Source organism: Lissotriton vulgaris, unplaced genomic scaffold (genome assembly GCF_964263255.1).
Source record: "Lissotriton vulgaris unplaced genomic scaffold, aLisVul1.2 SCAFFOLD_1454, whole genome shotgun sequence".
Classification (NCBI taxonomy): Eukaryota; Metazoa; Chordata; class Amphibia; order Caudata; family Salamandridae; genus Lissotriton; species Lissotriton vulgaris.
The window spans coordinates 268,745-288,073 of record NW_028243495.1 but is presented as its reverse complement, the minus strand read 5'-3'; the positions used below and the strand labels follow the sequence as shown (position 1 = coordinate 288,073).

General features: G+C 48.5%; 1 protein-coding gene across 1 annotated transcript in view; it reads right to left on the bottom strand.

Annotated features, from left to right (window-relative positions):
* The window catches only part of LOC147668330 (NXPE family member 4-like), a 283,603-nt gene that overhangs the window by 9,587 nt on the left and 254,687 nt on the right, over positions 1-19,329 (bottom strand). The window contains exon 3 of the mRNA XM_086948593.1: positions 12,980-13,198. Coding sequence (XP_086804719.1) covers positions 12,980-13,198 — 219 coding nt within the window. The remainder of the gene's footprint in view (positions 1-12,979; positions 13,199-19,329) is intronic.

Genomic DNA, 19,329 nt, shown 5'->3' with positions numbered 1-19,329 from the left:
GCAGCAAGCGCCTCTAAATGTCGTCATTTTCCTGCAATAGTGCAGGAGTTACCAGAGACAGCAGGAGTTTCCTTTCTAAATGGTGACATGCAGCCCCTCACAATGGGGTGGGGACATTTGTCGCAGAGGCATAGCGGACTTACAAGAGGTCCTGTAAGTCGGAAGAAGAGACAGCAACGTATCTAAAAAAACACGAAGCGATCCAAGAGGAATACAAAAAAAGCAGGTTGCGAAGGAGGCAAAGACCGCAAATGGGGCAGTCAGGGCCCAGGGGGTCACGAGCAAGCTCCCCGAGGCCCTTTGTTCAGGTGAACCGGAAGTAAACAATTAATGGCGCAACTGAGGGCGGAGCCTGTGGCATGGAGGAAGTTGGGTACCGGTCACCGGGTTACCTTCGCAGAGATGGGTGGGGGAACAGTAGGCACCTGGGGAGGGTGGGAACAAGCACTTTCCTGGAATGAAATGTGTGGGCACCGGAAGTGACAGGGAACCGGCTGGTTACCCGGGAGTGTGTGGACACCGGAAGCTAAAGGGTCATCCACTTGGGTTGAAGCAGACGCTTACCCAAGGAGTGTATGGTAACCGGAATTAAAAGGTTACCCGGTCGGGCTGGAAGCAGAAGCTTGCCCGGAGTGGAAAGGAAGGGTTGCGTCTCCAGGGGATAGGTCACCAGGTCAAAGATAGCTGCACTGAATGTAGGGCACAGTGCAGAGCTGACGGTGTAAGGACACAGGCTCGCCAGACAAAAATAATGGTGTGTAAAGGCTCGCTAGTAAGTTGGAAATGCCTAATAAACTGCGGCCTCAATTCTTCCATAAACAGAAATTTGTGTGGTCTGAATGTATTGGGATTCGGGTGGTGCGACCATGTGGGGGGAGCCTCTGCTATGCCAGTGCTTGCATTCTTCAAGCTATAGTGAGTCCACTGTGATTTGCCATAGCTATCTTTTTAGACTTTAATGTTTTCCCAGTGTCACGGTAATTAACTGAAATGTTAAGGTGTATGTGACCCCGCCCCTTGGGAGCCCCCAGAGTCTTGCTGTTTTGAAAATCGATATCTAATCGCTATGATCTTCCTGGTTGTTGTTAGAAAGACAAGGTCATGGCCACTCCTCCATTCTGAGGGAGACCTCCTTAGGGGACGCGTGTTCAATTTACAGCAGGCGTGGCATTTTATAATTGCCACTACAAGCGAGTTTATGCAGCCATCAACCAATTTTCATTTGTGCTAAATTCAAGCAAGAGCAAACAAACTGTAGCGAGCAGAAATGTTTCTGCAAAAGATGGTATTTTAGCCATGACTGAAGCAGCTTCTGCTTACAAAATAAACAATACGGCAGCCCTTCCTCCCGCCCGCAGCACACACAGGCCCTACTTTCAAGTCTTGGCGGGACAACATCTTTTGATTCTGGGCAAACCACGAATGAGACGATCTGTAATGCAACTGGTTGCTCATGTAAAGCACTCCGAAACCTTCAGGTCGAGTTTGCGCTGATTGCTGAGTGCGCTGAGCTGAGCTTCAAGACCGGTACGACAGCTGCTCCAGGGCCGGAATCAGAACCAAAACCAGCCCTGGCAAAGTGCTCGGCTGCCCCTCCCCGGGGGGGTTGGGGATGTCGCTGAGCTCTTTGCCAGGGCCAGTTTTTGGCTGAATTTGTTACAGGGCCGATTTTGCAAACCCGGCCCCCACCTGTGCGGCCCACCGGGGGATTGCCTGGTGCCGGCTAAGGCCAGTCCGGCTCTGAGCTGCTCCGTATCTTGTGCAGCAGCATATGCCCTGCGGGTGGTGGTAGGGCAAGTAAATATTGGAGACGAGCAGCAGGATGGATGAGTCCAAACAGTGTTGGCCTCTCGAAGGCCCGGTTCTTGACAACTTCAGAAGCTGCTACCGGAGTAAGCGTGGGATGAGGAAAGTTTGGCGGCAGTAACTGGTATGGAAGACATTGAATTCCGGAGCAGACAACGAGGAAAACGGTCAATACAGGGAGCCCACCGTCCCCGGGCTCGCTATTGTGGATCTTTAATTCCTGCCATGAAATAGCCACAGCAGCTGCAAGTGCTGCTGGAAGGGGGAAGGGGGAAGGGGGAAGGGGGAAGGGGGAAGGTGGCGCGCGCATGTTAATGCGCACTATTTTAAAAAAAAACAATTACGCTGTGTAAGGGTAAGGACACTGAAGTTAGGCAGTGCTGCTTCTGGAATAAACGGAAGTGACGCATCGGAAGCACACCCAGTAATAAACACGCTAACAAAAGAAATGCCTGAGTTAACTAATGCCAAGGGGCAGGACAAATTACCGGGCAATAGGCGGAGTTTCACACTTGATATGGATAATCTAATGTTTCAGAGACTGCACATGCGCGCTGCCTAGGCGAGACTCAAAAAAGGAGTATGATTTGAACAGATTTCCACGAGCAACTACACTTAAATTATGAAAGAAAAATCTGAAGTTGCGCTAGACATACGTTGGGGAGAAGTAACAACGTTTACAGTGAGCAGAAAATGCGGGATGTGTGTCAGTTCTGAGGAGGCTGCTGCGAAGCGCAATCATAGGTCCTTCTGGGATGAAACGAACCACAAGCCGGGGCTCATTACTCCTCACGATGCCAGGGTGAAATTTTAGCAAAATGTAATGTTAACAGAATAACTAATGCTTGGTAAACCCATCATAAGTGCAAAGAGGTTTAAAGCTACATCACAGGGGATGAGACTCAGATTGATGATGAGCTGAGGGCGCCCCTCCTGCTGGTGTGCAAGGGGTGAAGATACGCTGCACGCTAAGCAGAGTGGGAGGGGAGATGAGTGCGGATGGTCCCTACTGTAACCTACTGATAGGAGGCACAGTGGTCTGTATGATGGCAGACTGCAGTACCAGGTACCCCCTGGATGCCAATGAGCTGCTGAGCTATTCAAAGGCATGGAAACTACAATCTCTTGACCTTCGGCTGTGGAGATGTGGTCTTAAGACCATAGATTGTATGGAGTACTTCAAGACCTGGTAAGAAGCCCCTAGATCTGTAGGGTACAGTCAGACCTGGTAGGAAGCTCATAGATGCTTTAGGGTACTTTGAGACCTGGTAAAAAGCCCATAGATGTGGTAGGGTAGTCTAAGCCCTGGTAAGTAGCCCAGAGATGCTATGGGGTGCCCTAAGACCTGATAAGAAGCCTATAGATACTGTAGGGTATTTCCAGAGCTCTTAAGAAGCCCATAGATGCTGTAGGGTGTTTCCAGAGCTCTTAAGAAGCCCATAGATGCTGTAGGGTATTTCCAGAGCTCTTAAGAAGCCCATAGATGCTGTAGGGTACTCTAAGACGAGTCTTGAATTCAAAGATTCAAAGGCAAGCGCATTCCGACCAAAGTCTTTGCAGCTAAGGAAGATTCATCCTTGTTGGGTGACCTCAGCAGAGGGAGCTGGTGATGAAGCCAGGCCTGGATCCCCCAAACAAGTATTGGGGCTACAGGTCATTATCTCATTGATTAAACAAGATAATGCTATGTGGGAGGAGCTAATTTCAAATGTAGTTTCAGAATACTTGGGTCTATTGAATGCTATTGTCCATCGCGTTGTATTGAGGAATAATGGCAAACGCAAATGGTGGGGTTTATTATTATTTGACGCAGCGCAATGGAGCTGCACAACCTGCTATGCTGGGCTGCTTCGAGTATAGAAGGAGGAATGCGCCACACTTATTTCATGCTCTCTCCCGCCGCTGGCACAATTGAACCTACCAAGCACCAATGCAGGCACCAATGCACCCTGGTGCAAGCGTGCCTGTGTTGCTGGCAGGATTGTTTTTGAGCAGGACGGGACACCTTTCTGTACAAAAACAATCCTTACACGCTTCCTCCTCTTTCAGAGTGTGCTGCAGAATGAAGGAACTTCAGAAGAGGAGGCAAGAGGAGAAAGAAAGGTTGACTGGCCTTGGAAAATCTCGGAATGCTCCTAAATACAAGTGTGGATGCGCGGGAACACCCACTCTCCACCCATGTGACATCTTCCAGCCCCTTGCATTGCCTTGCGTGGCGTGGTAAGTCTGACTTAGGTATTGGGTTGACCTTGCTTCGCCTTGTGTAGAGCATCCCTCGGACTCCCAGCGCCTCTTCCATTGTAGAGCATCCCTCGAACATCCAGTGACTCTTCCATTGTAGAGTATCCCTCAGACTCCCAGCGCCGCATCCATTGTAGATCATCCCTCGGACTCCCAACGCCGCTTCCATTGTAGAGCATTCCTCGGACTCCCTGCGTGTCTTCCATTGTAGAGCATCCCTCGAACCTTCAGTGACTCTTCCATTGTAGAGAATCCCTCGGATTCCCAGCGCCGCATCCATTGTAGAGCATCCCTCGGACTCCCAGCGCTGCTTCCATTGTAGAGCATCCCTCGGACTCCCAAAATATCTGTTCCACTTTATGCCGGTGACTCAGTTTATTTCGTTTGTGATTCGAGGGCCTATACTTGGCTGCCAGTGAATTGGGGTGGCTGTTATCATCTAGGTCTTGTAACACCAGCAATGTCTGTAAAGAGTACCAAGGAAGTAAATAGAGCCTCCAAAACACTAAGGGGTAGGAGGAGTGTTGATCAAGGAGATACAGTATCTGAGATAGCTGGTGATGTACTAAAGGCCTTTGTTCCTTGGTATGGCCCTGCCATAAATTCGCGAAATATACGCAGGTTATCCCGTCTATTGGAAGCAACTGTAGAGGAAACAGCAGGGATAATTGAGAACTTCACAGTGGAGCTCAAGGCTGTTAGATTGGTTTCCCTTCAGAACAGGATGGTTCTAGACATGATGTTAGCAGAACGAGGTGGAGTCTGTAGGTTGATTGGGTCCTCCATCTGCACATATATATCTGACTCCTCCACGTCAGTTAGGGAAGCTGTCAAGAGACTGTATAATATAGGAGCCCAGGCCCATCGTGATGTTGGGTCTCAGGAGCTTGCAGGTTCCTTTTGGAACTCCCTATCAGGCTGGGGTGCAAAATAGGGATGTTCCTAGTGGCTATCTTCCTTGTAGTGATTGGGTGTTGCGTTCTCCTTAATTGCATACCCATGTGCTGCCAGTGTTTAGGGCGATTGCTAAAACCACCCCCTATGCCCTCAGTGACACTGACTAACGCTCTTATAATGAGGGATATTGTAACACAGCAATTTCGATTGTGGATATAGAGTTTTTGGAAATGGAGGAAAGCTCTTCCATTTTGTATTTTCCAGTCACCATTTTGTGTTAGCCTTTTTCTAGCCTGCCTCCTCAGCACATATAATGTGTCAGCTCCATCTGCACAAGGAAATGTTGATATATCAACTGACCCCAGAGCATATGTTTGTACTCCACTTGATAGCACGCAAGTAGAGCAGGGTGCATTGACAAAAGGTCAATGACTTATTTCTTTAACTTTCCTATTAACTGATATCAAATGTATTGCAGCTAACAAAAGACTGCTAATGATAACCAATTATTGTTGACACAAGGGATGGGACCTTTTGTTCCATATCCAGATGACTAATCAAGTGAGCGCCTGATTCTGTAACCACAGGCCTGTATATGTTTATACTTGGCACAAGTTATGCATAGTTCTGCTTTATTTCTTTGAACCACAAGATTACTGATGAGATTTAGTGAGTAATCTTTATATTTGTGGTCTACATACCACGTATACATATTTCCAGAGTTACTGGTTCTGACCAGTACCTGATATTGTCTGGGGATCATTAATCATCCTTGGCAGTAGCTGATTTGTCATATCCATTCCCACCTACGCTTTTTCCAGCACAAGAATATATAAGGCTGTCGATGACTGTGTAAGTTGTCCACTTCTCTCATAGCCACATGGAGCTGTGAGGTGGTGTACCCGCTTGAGTGCAATAAATCTTTTTATGTTACAGTTACCTCCGACTGCTGGTCTTCCTTGTTGTGAGCATACCTGGGCGAGGTAGGAAAAGATCCGCTTACTCAGGTCTTCAGATTAGTAATATAGGAATACACAGATGTAAGGATTTGGAGTATGTCTGTATCATTTTTTACTTTTCCTCAGAATTTAGTAAATGAACACAGAGGGGCCGATTTACAGAACTAACTTAAGACAAAATCCTAAACTTACTACTTTTGGTATTCACAGAAGTTAGGATTTTGTCTTAAGTTTGTCTTAAGACAGACTTAAGACAGACTTAAGACAGACTTAAGTTAGGATTTTGTCTTAAGTTTGTCTTAAGACAAACTTAAAACAGACTTAAGACAGACTTAAGACAGACTTAAGTTAGGATTTTGTCTTAAGTCTGTCTTAAGACAAACTTAAGACAAAATCCTAACTTCTGTGAATACCAAAAGTAGTAAGTTTAGGATTTTGTCTTAAGTTAGTTCTGTGAATCGGGCCCAGACTTTTTTGCTGCTTCAAATAGAGTAAAAGGTCAATGTTTTTTTTTTTTACTCTCAGATAGATGAAGTTGTTCTTGGGTGCCTTGCTAATATTTGGGGCATCCCAAGACTAGGAAGTATTCTGAGACTATCCTCTCTGTTGATAGATTATTTCTGTGCCTTGTCTAAAGACCTTTTGTTCTGTCCACCAATAGATATTTGCTGCCTTACAACCATTGCCAGAGGGGCCGGACATCAGATTCAGCTTGGGGAGTCAGCGTCAGCACCCGTCCAGCTTGAAGCCAAAGTGAAGGTAACCAGCACAGGCATTGCTGGCAACCAGGACCTCAGTGAAGGCGGAAGCACTGGGATGTGTGTACCCCTGCCACTGTCTTGGGCAAAAGACGAGGTCACAAATCAGAAAGGAGAAATCGTGGATCAAGTTTTTGATGTCCAGCTGAGAGAGTCACAGACCGACCAGAATGGTGAGGAGGCTATGCTTGAGGTGACCACTTTTGAAACTAGGGTTGCTTCAGAGATCCCAGCATCAGGCCCCTGAATCCTTATTCTAAAGTGAATGCGCGTTTGCACCTTTGTTTGTTGATCAAGAGTGCCTGGGCATACTGGATAATTTGTGGCCCCTACAAAAGAGCAGTGCGCCAACAGAGCAAAACAGAGTTAGGGAAGGACTTGAGTTTAGGGTACAGGTGCTGTGTCTCTGGTGCCTGTTAAATTAAAGTGGAGAAAACTGGTGCACTGCCTGAGACACTGGACAGGATCGTTGAAAGACTTTTCTTCTTAAACTGGGCTGTGATTCCTGATTTGCAAGTTGTGCAGCTCCACCGTGAGAACAACAAGAGCCTGCCTGAGAGGCTCAAACGTATACAGGGAGAAGACTCCCTTCTGGCTGGTTGTTCAGCGGCTTCAATATCCCCAAGGACTACTTTTTTTTATAATAATGTACCCCTTCAGTCATCCCATTTTTGAGGAGGAGCAGCCCTTTGCGGCCTCGTCCTAATTCCTGTGACCCTGGGTGGTCCTCCTGGTCCCTTGGAGCCAGGAGTGTTTTTGTAATAATCTGTCAGACTGCTTTAATATTTGCATTAGTTATAATGTTTATTCTACATGAAAAACATTTTTCTGAGCAATTGAAAAATGTTACTTTGCCCTCCTCCTAAAAATATGATTGATACTCTAGCCATTATAAAAGGAACACTGGAAAAGTCTATTGATTTTTTTTTTTATTAGATATGTTCTGTTGGCTATTCTGAAATTGAAATGGATGGTCACTGAAATGCATTGGAGTCCTAAAAATGTTTTACATAGAATTAGAATAGATGATTCTAGGAATTGGTTTTTGCTTAGGGCTAGAAAAATTGATAAATTCTGTTTGTGATAATAGTCATTACTCTCTCCTGCTATCTGTATGTTAATAATGACCCAATGCTCTGTTCCCTTTGTACTCCTGCATATACCTTATATATATACCAACTTAATGAAATGTTTAGAATAAAAAATGCCCACCTAGCAATGAATTAGGATATTGATAAATTTATGAAAATAGATGTGCAAAATATTTTCTATGTTCATGATAGATCATAGGAATGTCTTAAGCTCATGCTATACGAACCATCTGTTAAAGATTGCAGGAATCTGTTAGCATGAGCTGAAAGCCATTTGGTACCTGTCAGCCATCTTAGTTAGCCATGTGCTTGCCATGTGCTTTCTCCTTCTTCCAGAGCCTTGCACATGCTCAGAGGGGCCTAGCTATTAGAATGCACCTGCTCCTAGTATAGAACTGTCAGGCTATTCTTGCTGATGTAAGGAGAAATATCTCTCCTCCCACTTTGTTGAGCAAGCAAATTTTGTATACCCATGTTAGTCATTTTGCATGCTGGTATGTGCCAGGACCTCCCCTTGGTTTTATGCTGACTGTAAAGATATGCATATTTACGGCCCCTGTTCTCTGTACTCTTTTCTCTTTAGAATGCTTCCTACAGTGGCCTGAGGGTACTGTGTGGCGCAATCTCCCTCATCTGAGGTTAATAAACATGTTATTTTTATGTTACAGCCTCTGTGCCAATCTCTTCTTTGTTGGTTTAAAAGAACCAGGTGTATCAGTGAACCCCTGTAGGAGGTATATATTTCTTCAGCGGCTCAGAAGATCACCGAGTTACCGCACGGCCGTCGGGAGTGCACGCATCACATCAACATTGTCGCACCGTAACCACAATGCCATTTTGTTGCATCGTACCAGAGTGTCATGGCAACGGATCGCAGTAAGAAACCCACGCATCACCTCCCCACACAGTAAGGAAGTGAGCATCAACTCCTCTGTGCAGCAGTAAGGAACCGACGCATCCACTCCCCTGAGTGTAAGGAATTGACACATCACCTTCCCTGCGACCCTTTTGTTTGTTTTGCATTACGCATCCCAGGTACTGTGAGAGTAAAGTGTCACATTTGTATCTAAAGTGAACTAAGCTATTTCTACCATTTTAAAGACTTATTTGGATAACAGTATTGTGGATTTTAGTTGTTTGGTCTTGTGTTAAGTCTAGTAAAGATTACTTATTTTTCTAAACCTGTGTGGTGTCCATCCGTAGTGTTTTCACTGTATTACTGTATGTGTTCACAAATGCTTTACACACTGCCTCTGAGATAAGCCTGTCTGCTCATACCAAGCTACCGAGGGGGTGAGCAGAGGTTATTTTAGAAGTGTAGCCTCTTACCCTGACTAGAAGCATGGGTCCCTATTTGGTCAAAGGTGCCTTCCTCTGCCAACTAGAGACCCCCAGTTCTAACAGCTGCCCGTAAGCGTTGTAAGCATTTGTCTGCATGTTGTGGCCCTTGCCTTGCCCGTACTGACACGCACATGCTAATAAACTCTACGCAACTTCACCAGTGTTCAACTGTGATGAGTATTGATTAGAATGACAAATTGTTTGCCTCAATGTGCATTATCCGTACACACGGAGGGACTGACGCATGTACATTGTCGGTGAGTCCCTATTGCGAGCTCCACCTCTTTGTGCCAGACATTGTGGTTCTGACTGTTGCTGGTAGAACTGTGCTCTTACCTGTCCTCAGCAATGTGAGTATGGTGTCCAACTTATTGCCATGTGGATCAATGTGATAAAAAAAACTGGCTGTGTCCACACAGATGTGTCTGAGTAGGTTGTGCAAAGAGATGTTCAGTTACCACATTTCGGCCTGCTACAGATTTTGACATTTCTACACACAGCATTATTTAATACATGGACAAGGGGCTACATTGGGGGGGTTGTGAGATTGTTGTTCATGTGCAACGAGGCCACAGGTAGTTCAGACCTTCACAGTCATCTAATTGGACATGTGGGTCAGGGTCAAACATGCCCATTGATGTCATTTCCCAGGGTGGACCTTTTAGTGCAATCAATGTCTCTACATTCATCCATATTTTTATACTTGATTGAACATAGACATGACACATCTGTGTGATTTGGAATGTTGTATTCACATTCTGTGGCGTCGGAGCTGTAGCAGAACATGGTCATGTCAACCCTACATTACATGTTTGCCCAGTGGAGGGCCAACCAGAGTCTTGGGGGAATGAAAAGTTAATTGGAAGAGGAAGAGTTCAGTCCACAGCCAGATTGCTGTGTCATTGGTAACCAGAGCAGATTTGGCAGTCCATGTCGGGGTACAGGTGCATGTCGCAGAGGGCATCGGAAGTCAGTGGGGGGTGTTTTTCCACGGCATGATGCAGAGGGCTGAACCAGGACGGGACAGGTCATATGGCGGGGATGGATGCTACAACCTCCTTCCTCACACAGTCATTACCATCCACATCTTAGTCCTCTGATACGTCTTCTGTGTCCGGTGTGTCAGGTGTGTGTGGAGGTGGTATGGCTGCATCACTGTGTGCCACTGACACATCAGAGGGTGGCGATGTATGTGTGGAAGTTCCTGCAGCAGTCATCTGGGAGAGGCTCTGTGGCAGCAATGGCAAGATGAGGATCTGCAGGGCATGGGAGATCCCAGCTACATCTCGCTGGTGTTCAGTCGTGGCTGCTATACTTCCAGCCTGCATCGGCTCCATTGTCTCCATTGTCTTCCGCATCTGTGCCAACTCTGTGCTGTCATCACTGGAGCCTGTCTGACTAGACAGTTCTTGTATTCAGTTCTTGGTTCCAGCGAGGTCAGCCAAGGATCATTGGAGAGTATGGAGAGGACAGTCGGTGTCCGTTAGGGACTGTAAATGGTCCCTGATGGCACTCAGACACCCACGTATGGCATCTAGTTTGGCTGCCATGAGGTTGAGCCCTACCCACAGCTGATCACCCATCTTCTCCTGGCACCCTAACACACTGCGTTGGAATGCCATTGTTGGTCATGGTGGTCCTGGGAGACAGCCGTGGTGGTGTGTGCTTCCTGCTGTGTGGTCTGTGCAGGGGTGGGGCCACCTTGATGCAGCTGGCCTGCCCTGCCCCTGGAGATGGGGTGCAGAGGCTGTCTACAATACGGTGGAGAGTGTTGGGGCAAATGTGCACAGTGTCCTCTTCATCATCACTGAAGATATGTCTTGTCTGCTCTGCAGGAGGTGTTGATTGTCCCTCTGTAAATGGGTGATGCAGGTTAACAGTGTGTCCTATGTATGCTGATGCATTGTACATGACTGTACATAGTGACTGTTTTGGTGAACATTCCGACCACATGACGGATATGCAGTTGTACTCTCACATTATCATCTCAGAGTTTCATGCAATGCCAGATGTGATTGGCCAGTTTCTACGCATAAGCAGCACCAGTTGTGTCCTCTGTTCTGTAGTTTAAGTATTGCACTTTGTACCACATTGTTGTCAATGCTGAATTGATGTGATTGCAATGTGTGTGTGGTGAATTGTGGGAGAGTCGCATCAGCAGCTCTGATTTTGTGGCCCCTTATCCATTTGAGGCGGTGTGTCTTTGACTTGTGTGCTTTTCGGGTGCTGAGGTCTGGTTGACTTGGGACATTTGTGCTCTTGGATGTTTTTCGTACGCTTGTGCATTATTTGTCTGCAGATGTGTTGTTGACGTCAGGGGTTGTATGTGCACGTGGATGTGTCAGAGTGTGACCTGCTAGTTTGAGGATGTGATCCACAGTGGGCCACCTCAGTGTTGTGTCGTGCACCATGTCCTGTATTTTGGTTGCAGCCATGCTATCGGTCATGCAGTGTCACTTGCATTGTCAGTGTGGCTCACAGAGCTGCGGCTTTGCTGCATTCAGCACATGTGCATGGGTAGGTTGTGAGATTGGTGATAGGGAGGGGTGCCCCTTTGTGCTCATAGTGTACGGGGGCCTACTTGGTGTTTCTATGTGTGCTGCAGTGTGCCAAGGGTATCAGGGATATGTTCCACAATCATTGTGGGTGTGCAGTGTGCTGCACCTGATTGTGCATGTGTGCCATGGTGCCCATCTCCCTCCGTCCCCCCAGTCACTGGTCGTTACTCACGCTGTTGCTGTTGGGTCAAGTCATGTCTAGCTGTGTCTGGGCTCCCGGCTCCTTGCACCATCTCCACAGTGATGACTATGGCCACAATTTCTTCCAGGTCATCCAGCTCTTCCTGTCGCCTTTGCTGCCTTCCTGTTGGCAGTGAGTTTCTGTTTGGTCTGTCTTTGCACATCATGCCAGCGCCCCTTGACTCCTCCATTGACCTCCTCAACACTCCGACTGCATTCATGTTGTTTACGATGGACTGCCATATTTCCATTTGTGTTGCTAATGACGCAGTGGAGGTGATGAAGGGTTGTTGGTAGTGTTCTATCACCTCCGTGATGATGATCCGGTCTTCCTGCGGACTGAAGCCCGTCTTCCTCTTCTCCTTGCCCTTCCCCATACACAAGGTTACTGGCTGGTCCTCCGTGGGGCTTGTGGGGTTCGGGTTGTCCTCTGCACTCGGTCTGGGTGCATCCATGGTGCTACACAGTTTGGTTTGGTTTTGGTGTGTTTTTTCATTGCTTTTATGGTGCATTTTTACGCATGACGCGTGGGAATTGCAGGCCTGTCGCTGGCTGTCGCATATTTTTGTATTGCGAATTGGGCATCGCAACAATTTTCGCATTAGTGTTTCACATTTTTTCGTCGTTGCGTTGATTTTTACGCTGTCATTTGGCATGTTATCCTGCTACTATCGCATGGTGCAGCCGGGTCGGTAATACAACGTTGATACAGGGTTATTTTGTCGCGATAGACTGCGATGTGCAAAGTTGCATTAAGCTAATTTTGCAATGATTATCACACGTTCTTGAGAATATCCCCCTACAATTTTTAAACAGTGCAGCGTATGTAAGGGCTTCGAGTGGTATGAAGTGGATTCCAAGTGTAGAAACCACTCTATACCACTCGGCGTCTTTGCATGCTCTGTAGGTATTACAACTTCTAAACACTGCCGAGTATGTACGGGCCTCGAGGGGCATGCTGTGGTTTCCAAATACGATAGGTAGAGGGAGGAGTCCCTTTAAGTTTAACAACCACTGCATTCCATCTAAGGTAATTCGACCAGCGGAGCGGCCAAATGTATCACTTATTCACCATTACAAGAGTAACGCAGAATTACCAAATTTCTTTGATACCCAGGCCTAATGCTAATGTGGTGAACAAAACCTACTGGTTAGTTTGTCGATGAAGAAATGAGTCCACTGATTCGTGGTGGAGTCTCCGATGAGTTGAAGCGACTTCCCCTTCAGGCAGCCATTCTTGTCATCCAGTGAGGGGAACCTGTTCATGCTGCAGTAGACAGGGTGCCAGACGTTCTGCAGGAAGTAACCCGCAGGGACCTCATGCTTCATCCCTGTCCTACACTTCTCCTTCACAGGGGCAGCTTCATCTGCAAGACAAGAGGGAGGACTCTGTGAGTATCAGAGACTGCAGGAGAGCAAGAGAGAGACATGGGGCAGGACAGGAGAGCAAGAGAGAGACATGGGGCAGGCAGGAGAGCAAGAGAAAGTCATGGGGCAGGGCAGGAGAGCAAGAGAGAGACATGGGGCAGGACAGGAGAGCAAGAGAGAGACATGGGGCAGGGCAGGAGAGCAAGAGAGAGACATGGGGCAGTGCAGGAGAGTGAGAGAGAGACATGGGGCAGTGCAGAAGAGCAAGAGAGAGACATGGGGCAGGACAGGAGTGCAAGAGAGAGACATGGGCAGGAAACCAAAGAGAGACATGGGGCAGGAGAGCAAGAGAGAGACATGGGGCAGGACAGGAGAGCAAGAGAGAGACATGGGGCAGGGCAGGAGAGCAAGAGAGACAGGGGTAGGGCAGGAGAGAAAGAGAGAAGCACGCAGCAGAGCAGGGGAGCAAGAGAGACATGGGGCAGGTGAGCAAGAGAGAGACATGGGACAGGGCTGATGGGGCACAGCCCTGACAGATTACCAACAAGGGCAGAGACTAGACACAGTACACTCGGTCGAACTGTGAAGACAGAAAGACAGAGACATAGAACTGTGCGGACAGAATGACAGAGACATAGAACTGGGCGGACAGAAGGACAGAGACATAGAACTGTACAGACAGAAGGACAGAGATAGAGCTGTACAGACAGAAGGATGGAGAATGAACTGTGCTGAGAGAAGGACAGAGACAGAACTGTACAGACAGATGGACAGAGACAGAACTATGCGGACAGAAGAACAGAGGCATAGAAATGTGTGCACAGAAGGACAGAGACATAGAACTGTGCGGACAGAAGGATAGAGACATAGAAGTGTGCAGACAGAAGGACTGAGATAGAATTGTGCAGACAGAAGGACAGAGAGAGAACTGTACAGACAGAAGGACAGAGACAGAACTATGCGGACAGAAGAACAGAGGCATAGAAATGTGTGCACAGAAGGACAGAGACATAGAACTGTGCGGACAGAAGGACAGAGACATAGAAATGTTCGGACAGAAGGACAGAGGTATAGAACTGTGTGGACAGAAGGACAGAGACATAGAACTGTACAGACAGAAGGATAGAGACATAGAACTGTGCAGACAGAAGGACTAAGATAGAATTGTGTGGCAGAAGGACAGAGAGAGAACTGTACAGACAGAAGGACAGAGACAGAACTGTGCGGACAGAAGGACAGAGATAGAGCTGTGCAGACAAAAGGACAGAGATAGAGCTGTGCAGACAGAAGGACAGAGACATAGGAATTTGCAGACAGAAGGACACAAAGAGAACTGTGCAGACAGAATGACAGAGGTAGAACTGTGCAGACAGAATGACAGAGAAATAGAACTGTACAGACAGAAGGACGGAGAATGAACTGTGCTGAGAGAAGGACAGAGACAGAACTGTGCATTCAGAAGGACAGAGATAGAAATGTGCGGACAGAAGGACAGAGACGGAACTGTACAGACAGAAGGACAGAGATAGAATTGTGCAGACAGAAGGACTGGGACATAGAACTGTGTGAACAGAAGGACAGAGATAGAACTGTACAGAGAGAAGGACAGATACATAGAACTGTGTGGACAGAAGGACAGAGACATAGAACTGTTAGACAGAAGGAGAGAGATAGTACTGTACAGACAGAAGGACGGAGACAGAACTGTGCAGAGCGAAGGCCAGATATAGAGCTGTACAGACAGAAGGACGAAGAGAAAGAACTGTGCAGACAGAAGGACAGAGAGAGAACTGTGTGGACAGAAGGACAGAGACACAGAACTGTGCAGACAGAAGGACAGAGACATAGAACTGTGCAGACAGAAGGACAGAGAGAGAACTGTTTGGACAGAAGGACAGAGACTCAGAACTGCAGACAGAAGGACAGAGTCATAGAACTGTGCGGACAGAAGGTCAGAGATAGAACTGTACAGACAGAAGGACAGAGTTATAGAACTGTGTGCACAGAAGGACAGAGGCAGAACTGTGCAGACAGAAGGACAGAGATAGAGCTGTGCAGACAGAAGGACAGAGATAGAACTGTGCAGACAGCAGGACACAGAGAGAACTGTGCAGACAGAAGTACATAGATAGAACTGTGCAGACAGCAGGACATAGAGAGAACTGTGCAGACAGAAGGACAGAGATAGAACTGTGCATACAGAAGGACAGAGACATAGAACTGTGCGGACAGAAGGACAGAGACATAGAACTGTGCAAATAGAAGGACAGAGATAGAACTGTACAGACAGAAGGACAGAGACATAGAACTGTGCGGACAGAAGGACAGAGATATAGAACTGTGCTGACAGAAGGACAGATATAGAACTGTACAGACAGAAGGATGGAGAATGAACTGTGCTGAGAGAAGGACAGAGACAGAACTGTACAGACAGAAGGACAGAGATAGAACTGTACAGACAGAAGGACAGAGACATAGAACTGTGCGGAGAGAAGGACAGAGATATAGAACTGTGCAGACTGAAGGAAAGAGATAGAACTGTGCAGACAGAAGGACAGAGACATAGAACTGTGCATATAGAAGGACAGAGATAGAACTGTACAGACAGAAGGACAGAGACATAGAACTGTGCGGACAGAAGGACAGAGATATAGAACTGTGCTGACAGAAGGACAGAGACAGAACTGTGCTGACAGAAGGACAGAAATAGATCTGTGCAGACAGAAGGACAGAGATACAAAGGGGCATTCTTATAACCCCCTATTGCAAACACCACTTCACTGTGATGGCGACAGGGGCTCTGCCTTATTTACAAGGTAGTGTCAATCTACTTAACGTGGCTTAATGCTGCCTTGTAAATAAGGCCCCAGAGTGAAAGGGGAGGGCAGCGGGTGTTGCTGTGGGCGTTCCACTGCAACACCAATTTATCCTGATGTTGCCCTATATTTAGATGGGTGGCATAAAGAGGTGGCAGTGCCAAAGCCTGGTCTTAACAGGGTGCAACAAGGAGAAATGCTTTTTTCTCCTCATTTTTGCGAGTTCCCGATGTGCTGCGTTGTGCAGCGCACATGGACACAGTATACTACCATTGCTTCGTATGTGCAGATAGGTCCCCCTGTCTGCACATAAACAATCAAACAACAGAAATGACATTTTGCAACTGTGTGCTGCATTAAGCAGCACCCATAAAAGGTACAAAACGTCATTTAAAGATTGTTTATCTTCCCCTCAACGCAGACACCCATGCTCTATGTGGCAAAGATGCCTGCATTGGCGCTCGGCTGCTAAGTTTAGCACCAGCGCAGGGGGAAACGCAGAGATGCGCGGTATTGTTGTAGATATGGTGCAGCCCTGCATTTCAGAAATGGCGGCGCGTGGCGTTAAGCCGAGGAGGCTCCGCCACTTCGTTGTAAACACGCCCCATAGCCTTCCTCCGCTCTGCTGATGTAGCCCACATAGGGCGTCCTTTGATGAGCAGAGCCTCAGGTCCGTCCCGCACCCCCTGGACCCCCTGGACTTCAGGCGGAACCACTTCAGGGAGTTCAGAGTATCGCACCGACCTCCGTAAAGAGGTAAGTGTGGCCCGCGGATAATGACTGGAACAGAGTTAGAGATTCTTCTTATGTAATGTTTGTTGTTTATTTAGATGTATGTTTCAAACACAGATGCACATTTATAAATGTCTATTCAATGCAACATAATGATTAAATCTGCTTCAATTTATGTTTGTGCTTTAAATATGGTTTGTGTTTTCTTTTTTACTGATTGTTTTTAAATAGGAGACAAAGCTCCATAGAAACTGATATCTTGAGCTCTCATTTATTACTTTTAAACATTAGGCCAGGTTTCAGAGTGTAAGTAAAGCCATACTGTTAATTCTTTATTCTGAAAATGTTCAACAATGTTTAAATACAATATATATATTAGAACAGAGCTTAAGATAAAGAGGAACATTGTATAAAAAGCTGTGAACATTTTACTTTCCCGATGTTTAGGGGGAAGGCTCATCCATCCATTACCAGGGCGATAGTTTGCAAAATTAGATGAGTATTGTTTGCTGAAAATCGGTTCTATTATTTAGAAGAGGATCATAGGAGCGAGCCATCTTTGAGACTCGAGGCAGGCCTCTTCCCTGGCTAGCAAAGAGGAAGGTGGGGCTAGGGACACTGATGTGACGAGGCTTTCTGATACCATCACAATAGTACAATATTTGTATTAATCTGCCTCCTGATAAGCATTTTTATATTAGTTACTACTTATGTTGCATACACTAGGATGGGAGTTTGATTTTCTAATAAATTTTAAACATATATTCCTGGTAACTTCGAGTTCTTGAGTCTGCCTATTCATGATGAAAGAGGGTTTGGGTTTTACTAGCTATCACTGTGAAATCTTAAAGGACTCAATATCACCTAGAATGCACCACACTGAATCAAGGCTCAGTGGGTTTGGGGGTGGCTGCAATCTCTGTCTCAGGCTGGTATACTGACTTGGAGCCATATGTATCATCATCACCATTTGCGATTTCTAAATAGCGATTTTTAAGGAATCACTATTTAGAAATCGCAAAATGGTATGTATGTAGAAAATCGCTATTTTTTAGCGATTTCCAATTATTCCTTATTTGCAAATTCGCAATTTGCAAATTCGCAAATAAGTAATATTTTCCCATTCATTTCTACGGGCCAGGAGACCCATAGAAATGACTGTGAAATAATTCTTAATTTGCGAATTCGCAATTTGCTAATCGCAATTTGAGAATTATTTCAAGGGTGCAGGGGTGTCTCAAGGACACCCTGCTGCACCACTGAAAGTTACATGTGTGTGCATATGGCGTTCGTACCGCACCCCCTGGACTCCAGCCCGAAGCCCCCCAGGTCCGTCCTGCACCCCCTGGAACCCCTGGACTCCAGCCCGAGGCAGCCTAGCTCCGTCCCGCACCCCCTGGACTCCAGCCCGAGGCCGCCCAGGTCAGGTCAGGTCAGCCCCGCCCCCCCTGGACTCCCTGGACTCCAGCTCCAGCCCGAGGCCCCGCACCCCCTGGACTCCAGCCCGAGGCCGCCCAGGTCCGTCCCGCACCCCCTGGACCCCCTGGACTCCAGCCCGAGGCCGCCCAGGTCTGTCCCGCACCCCCTGGACCCCCTGGACTCCAGCCCGAGGCCGCCCAGGTCCCAGGTCCGTCCCGCACCCCCTGGACTCCAGCCTGAGGCCACCCAGGTTCGTCCCGCACCCCCTGGACTCCACCCGAGGCCGCCCAGGTCCTTCTCGCACCCCATGGCCCCCCTGGACTCCAGCCTGAGGCTGCCCAGGTCCCTCCCGCACCCCCTGGACCCCCTGGACTCCAGCTCCAGCCCGAGGCCACCCAGGTCCGTCCCCCACCCCCTGGACCCCCTGGACTCCAGCCCGAGGCCGCCCAGGTCCGTCCCGCACCCCCTGGACCCCCTTGACTCTAGCTCCAGCCCGAGGCCACCCAGGTCCGTCCCGCACCCCCTGGACCCCCTGGACTCCAGCCCGAGGCTGCCCAGGTCCCTCCCGCACCCCCTGGACCCCCTGGACTCCAGCCCGAGGCCGCCCAGGTCCGTCCCGCACCCCCTGGACTCCAGCCCGAGGCTGCCCAGGTCCCTCCCGTACCCCCTGGACCCCCTTGACTCTAGCTCCAGCCCGAGGCCACCCAGGTCCGTCCCGCACCCCTTGGACCCCCTGGACTCCAGCCCGAGGCCACCCAGGTCCGTCCCGCACCCCCTGGACCCCCTGAACTCCAGCCCGAGGCCGCCCAGGTCCGTCCCGCACCCCCTGGACTCCAGCCCGAGGCTGCCCAGGTCCCTCCCGTACCCCCTGGACCCCCTGGACTCCAGCCCGAGGCTGCCCAGGTCCGTCCCGCACCCCCTGGACCCCCTTGACTCTAGCTCCAGCCCGAGGCCACCCAGGTCCGTCCCGCACCCCTTGGACCCCCTGGACTCCAGCCCGAGGCTGCCCAGGTCCCTCCCGCACCCCCTGGACCCCCTAGACTCCAGCCCGAGGCCGCCCAGGTCCGTCCCGCACCCCCTGGACTCCCTGGACTCCAGCTCCAGCCCGAGGCCACCCAGGTCCGTCCCGCACCCCCTGGACCCCCTGGACTCCAGCCCGAGGC